The 6000-nt window shown below is 48.3% G+C and overlaps 1 protein-coding gene across 1 annotated transcript; it reads right to left on the bottom strand.

Annotated features, from left to right (window-relative positions):
* Positions 1 to 2127: 2127 nt before the first annotated feature.
* On the bottom strand, positions 2128 to 3820 carry LOC149337616 (uncharacterized). The gene is made up of 3 exons (XM_089554471.1): positions 3759 to 3820; positions 2724 to 2859; positions 2128 to 2517 (listed from the first exon to the last, which is right to left on the bottom strand). The coding sequence occupies exons 2-3, from the start codon at positions 2769 to 2771 to the stop codon at positions 2128 to 2130; spliced, it is 438 nt and encodes a 145-aa protein (XP_089410597.1). The 5' UTR covers positions 2772 to 2859; positions 3759 to 3820.
* Positions 3821 to 6000: the final 2180 nt, after the last annotated feature.

Genomic DNA, 6000 nt, shown 5'->3' with positions numbered 1-6000 from the left:
CAGTGTATGCTTCGGCCTGCCAAGGAGAGAACACTCGTCTTGTCTTCTTGTTAAATGCCCTGCCAATGCCCAGTATTTATTGATTTTGACCAGGTCAGCAGCCGAGTGCCATAACCGCTGAGCCACCATGGCGGCTTGTTAGTGTGTGTGTGTGCTCATGAGTCTACCGGGGAAAGACAGGATTCATCGGCATGCTGTGAACACCCGTGTGTGTGTATATGAATGTGGGAAGATGTAAATACATAGCTTGCACGTGACGTCACTTCCGCCTCCATCAAGCGCTTGCGGCCATGCTGCCGAACCATTCGGCCGTCTCCACCCGTCCGCCCTGCGATGCCTGACCACTCCTCGGACACTTTCGATCATTTTTTTTTATCTTTAGGGCGCGATGCCTACTCCACAGAGGAATGAACCATTCAGTGCAGGCTACTGGTCTGAACTTATTTGATCGCCGCGCGTACGCTACGCACACAAGGTGAAAATTTGCGACGACATAGGTCCGTACACGCTGCGACCGGGAGTCGATGCGGCGATGGGCGTGGATGTGTTCCCTGAAGTGAACCAGGGGGATATCGTGTACTCTTTCCACCTTTGTGAAATTGGAAGAAATGAAAGCCTTCTAATCAATGGAAGCAGACAACGAATTCTACAGTATAGGTAGGTGAGAAGCCTGTCTGCGATGCGCCTACGAGCCGAAAAGCTCGGCCTCGGCACGCCGCTTTCTCTGCCGTCACTGCTCGCGGCGGTCGTGGCAATCCGAAACAGCTTGCCTAGTGCTGTAGCTAGGATGCAACGACGCGGGACCCAGTCTGGGTTTGTGTTGTCAGACAAATCGGATGGGGTCAATCAAAACAGCAACATTCACTTCAAGGTGTAACCATTGCTTCCCACGTTTTCGCAAACATTTAGTTGACGACTCAAGCCTCTTACCTGTCACAAAGTGGGCTCCGCACACAAGCAAATTTCAGTTATCGGGGTCCAAATTGTCGCGCTTAATGCGAGCCAGCCACAGCTCGCTCAGATTCCTACTAAGTCATGGAGCGTTCGCACTTGCATGCCTACGATTATCTGACGAATGGAGGTGAAGTTCGTGTTAATCGGCTTCTCGTTTCACCTGGACCTGTCGCTACGGTTGGAGCAGCCAAGGATGGCACACAAAACCATACTGAATCTAAGGATGGACGAGAACCAACACGATGCGAGCTAACACAGGCAGCGGTAAGCTAGAAGCGGTTTGGCGGTGGTTCGGCAGCATGGCCGACTAGCAGCCGACGGCCACCGGATGTGACGTCGGTGAATGCTTTGGTCTGCCAAGGAGAGACAACACTCGTCTTGCCTTCTCGTTACATGCCCTGCCAGTGGCCATTATTTATTGATTTTGACCAGGATATCATTAACCCAGTCCATTTGTATTTTCATGGCTACGAGAAAGGTTGAATGTACGTCTGATTCCAAGCTAGCGTGAATCTTGTTCCGCGTGGATGGCCTGTTTGCAATGTTTTTTTTTTGTCCTGCATGAAGGGGTGCAGTGCTCATACAACAGCAGTGGGAGCAGGTAACGTTCTTGCTTCATTCACACTGTGTTGAAAGATCTGCTTTGGGTCGCATTGTGGCTCCGCAGAACTGTGACACTTTCTTGCACTGGTGCTCTCGAGTGCAAAAACTTTTTGGATTCCCCATTTCCGACACTTGCGGCTCATCTCGTATGCTTTTGAAATTGTGCGCAGCCTTGATAACCTGAGCTTTCTTCTTGCATTATTCGTTGTGAAGCTTGTTGCACTTTTCTATAATTTTGTCTTAACTTCCACTTCACTGCTGACCGCTACGTACAGAAGAAAAGTTGAAGCATAAAGTGTTTATTCCGTGGAAAAGATTTTTCCTCACAATTCGTTATTAGATGGCTTGCTTTCTGGACGCGTTTGTTGTGGAACAAACATGTTCAGATCAACGAGGCACCACTGTGCTCTAACCTTATGTGTCCGTTCAACCACTGCTGTGCATTGTCGTCATTTCTGTCCTAAATACCCTGTAATTTTTATTGCACTGCGAGACATGCACAGATTATTGTTCTTTGAATAAATCATTCCTAGCAACATCGTGGGGTAAATGTTATTTATTTTCTTTTTTTTATTCTTTGTTGGCTCTTTCAAAATATTTTGTCATTGCGCTGTACAGTTTCTCTTGCATTTGAAGCTGGCGCTCCCGCAGGTCAAATTCTTTCTGTCTTGCTGCCCGGAGGTCCTCTCGTAGACTCTTTTGCTCTTCTAGTAATGCAGCAAAATCAACAGAGGCTGGCCTCTTGCGGCCTCGTGCTGGCTGCCGTTGCCTACTCTGCTGCATTTGCTGCGCACCTCCAGCTGAGTGGGCAGCAGCAGGGTCTACAGAAGGCAGCTGTGAGCAGCTCTCTTCCCCCTCCAGGTCGCTGCGGTCGTGGACCACAGATGACTGGACCACAGCTGAGCACTGCGGTTCGTCATCTGTGGCGCTGTGCTCTCCAGACTCCATGCCCCGAATGATCTGCACAATGCAATAAAATGGATGCACAGTGAAAAACCTGACCTCAAGTTTTAAAAACACCTTTCACCATATATAAAGCTTCCCTTGAGGAGCAGCTCTAGCAGAACATGAAACCTTGCATGTAACTGTAAGCGTCATCTGTGTCACACTGAAAAAAACAGTCAAGGAACAGGAAGGATACAACTGCGTGCTTATGACTCGTATACCTGTTCTACGGAAGCAGTGCTTTCACGCACAAGTGAAGCGTCATTCATAGGAAGGCGCCCCAGAAATGTTGCCAGGCGGTGGAAGTGCGGCCACGGGATGGCGCCGGACCCTGTAGTCTGTTTCTTTTGCCAGAAACTGAAATAAAGGACAAGAGTACTGTTTGAAAATTGAACAGCATGCCTTCTCGTTTGACAGAAAAATGCCTGAGCAGCTTAGTGCTGCAAAAGGTAGGATGAGGTGGTTTAAAAGCAATAAGCATACAAAGTGCTGCACATTTTGTGTCCTGCACCTAACCAAGCCTATCTTCTTGAAAAACTTTTGAACTGCATTGCAGACTATAGGCCCCCATGGCCCGATTTTGGTAATAACAGCGTATTAACTTGCATCACAGTTCATTCTCCACAATCATCATAAATGGGTGCAATTGGCAGTACAAACTAGTTTGTTTGGATTAGTACAGTTTGTTTTGCAACGCCTTTTTTTTTTACTTCCACCTGTAATCCTTGTACTTCTAATCCGCAATGTGTGAAAGGATGCATGCCACAAAGTAATTTCATAACCGCGGTAGTACAAAGTCTGGACGATAAACGCGTCGAGGCCCTCTGCACTCTCTCTACCAAGAATATAAAAAAACAAAAGCACCTGTGTAAACGCCGCAGTGTCGCACTGGGTAAGGAGTTCTGCTGCTGAACGCGAAAGCGAACCTCAAGAGCGGCGGCTGCATGTCGATGGTGCCGAAATGATAAAACACCAGCTTGACGTACGTTTGGCACAGTAGACCACTGCAGCGTCCTAACCAGCGACGTTGCGGATGCACGCGATGATCGCCTTCGCAACGAAAATTTCCGAAAATGTGTCACCGCTCCCCTTGCTTTGCATGCCTGCCTCTGATCTGCGCGATTCGTAAACGGGGCCGCAAGTACTGGTAGCAATGCAGCAAGTCTGCTGCTAAATAGGGGACAGCTGCACTGTGCCGATCACAATTTGGCCTCCTGTGCGGCGGCAGCGGCGCGCGATGTATAAAAAGTTCTTACCGGAATTTGTGGGACAAATTCTCTATCTTTGTGTGAACTTGCTGTTTTGTCCTCTGGAAGCCGGCAGCTCGAAGGTCAGCAGCAATTTCTGCGTAAATGTTGCTGTTACGCTTTCGCCGACGCAGGTCGGCCAGCCTCTCCTCCCAACAGTCAATCAAGACACTTGTCTCTCGCTCTGTCCAAACCTGCCGCGGTTGAGAAGGCTGCGCTCGTTGATTTGATTGTGCCTCGTTTTCTGCTTCCATTTCATTCATTAAACCACGTCAAAATAAAAAAAAATTGAATCGAAAAAGTGCAATAAACTTCACTTAATTTTAAAAAAAGGCTCACTAAACGCACGCACACACACACACACACGCAGACGCACACACGAACACAACTACAAAATGTACAACAAAAACAAAGCAATCGCAACACCACCACAAACAGAAAAACTGGCTCTTCCAATATGGCTTCCTCTCGGTTCTACATTGGGTTCTAAAGTATGTGGTCAATTTGCTTGAAAACAACACTTTTAGCAAGGATTTGTGCATTATATGTAAAAAAAAAATTAAAATTCCGTCGTTTAGCGAACGCATTTGCTCTTCGCTAGTTCTGCTCCAACTTGTGGCGCAAAGACGCTGCGCTCGAGAGTACACGCGCTTGTGCCTCGAAGGCATTCCAAAATCTCGAATGTCTTCGTGGAGCGCCGTCGACTGGAAAGTCATTCCAACCGAATGCCGTTCAAAAACGTCGTGTAGCAGCGCACGTTTGGCATTCGAGTCGAATGACGTTCGGTTGGAAGGCATTCAAAACGCCCGTGTAGCAGGGGTATAACACGCAGTGCAGTCCTTGGCCTGCCGGCATACGCCAACTCACACCAACTGCTGCAGTTGGGGATTTTTATGGTTTGTATGGTTTAATGGCTTCATCGTCCCAAAACGGCTGAGACTATAAGGGACGCCGCAGTGAAGGGCTCCGTAAATTTCGACAACCCACGGTTCTTCAATGTGCACTGATATCGCACAGTACACGTACCTCTAGAATTTCCCCACCATCGAAATTCGACCCCCGCGGCCAGGATTGAACCTGCCTCTTTCGGGTCGGCAGCCGAGCGCGATAACCAACGGCCACGATAACCAACAACGGAAGGATGGTTTGTAAGGTTTGAGGTACCAAACCAACTCACACTATGATGGACACTGTATAGTGGAGTGCTCCAGGTAATTTTGACGCCCTGGGGTTGGGGTTCTTTACCCTGCACTGAGGTCACACACTGCACAAGACTCTCAATAGACCGATCCCACCAACTGATCTGCGCATGCGCCAGTTTTCCGGAAGTCGCGCCGCCGCCATGCTAGTTGTAGTCACGTCGTGAGCCGCACTACAGCTGCACCGTTCTAATCAGCGCTCGTTGAGTACGCGCAAACTTCCCGCACGTCTCTCCGAATTCACCACCGAGGAAATTTCGTCATGTGAGTACTTTACGAAATTTTATTGACTCTTTCATGACAGCTGTACGCTCGAAAGTTTCTGCTGCTCTTCCTTTTCTGTTGTTGATGTGCGCCGGGTACCGCATTGGTTTTTGCTACAGTGTTATTCTGTTACACTACAATTTGAGGTATGTATGAGTACTTTTTGATGTAAGCACTTGTTTTGCTGCACTGTTTTCGCTCACGTGCTTCGCAATGAGTGTAACGTTAACAGCGACGGATATAGGAGCACCGCGTACTTGTTGGCGACAGTCTTGAAATGCGGCGCCGAGTATTTTGAGCCCCGGTACTTATGTGGCTTTTGCCGATGACCAATATTTAGCCGCAGTGATATCTGGAGGTCCATTGGTAGGCTAGGTGACGTTTTTTATTTGTGTTAAAGCGAATGGTCAGGTTACTACTTCGAAAAATTCAACTGCGTAGCTTGAGTCGAGTGTACCATCTTCGCGCTGGGGAATACGCGTCATTCTTTATATAAGTAGCCGTAATAAGATTTTATTAACGATTCATACTGGCCGATTAGGTCTGAGCTTGACTTGCGCATGTGCCTTACAATCACGGGTTTTGGGTGCGGTATAAAACGTGCGGATCGCCCTCCTTCGAAATTGAAGTTGTTAGTTCAGCGCCCTGTGTGTGTCGTCTATCCTTCGTCCCTCGTCTGCCAGCGCTGCATGTTCAGGTTTAAGCTGTATGTAAGCATACAGAGGAAACAATGCGCGCGGTGCCGCTTTTCTCGCGATTGCACTCGGTCATCTAAGGGCTGCATATTT

Source organism: Amblyomma mixtum, chromosome 7 (assembly GCF_055824585.1).
Source record: "Amblyomma mixtum isolate Tamu chromosome 7, ASM5582458v1, whole genome shotgun sequence".
In the NCBI taxonomy this organism is placed as follows: domain Eukaryota; kingdom Metazoa; phylum Arthropoda; class Arachnida; order Ixodida; family Ixodidae; genus Amblyomma; species Amblyomma mixtum.
Note: the sequence above shows the minus strand (reverse complement) of the source record. Positions and strands in the feature narration are given on the sequence as shown.

Excerpts from the sequence above, each read along its gene's own strand:
- LOC149337616 (XM_089554471.1), bottom strand. The coding sequence starts at position 2,771 with ATGAATGACGCTTCACTTGTGCGTGAAAGCACTGCTTCCGTAGAACAG. Across the intron at positions 2,518-2,723 it reads GCACTGCTTCCGTAGAACAG|ATCATTCGGGGCATGGAGTC; the intron begins GTATACGAGTCA and ends TGCATTGTGCAG.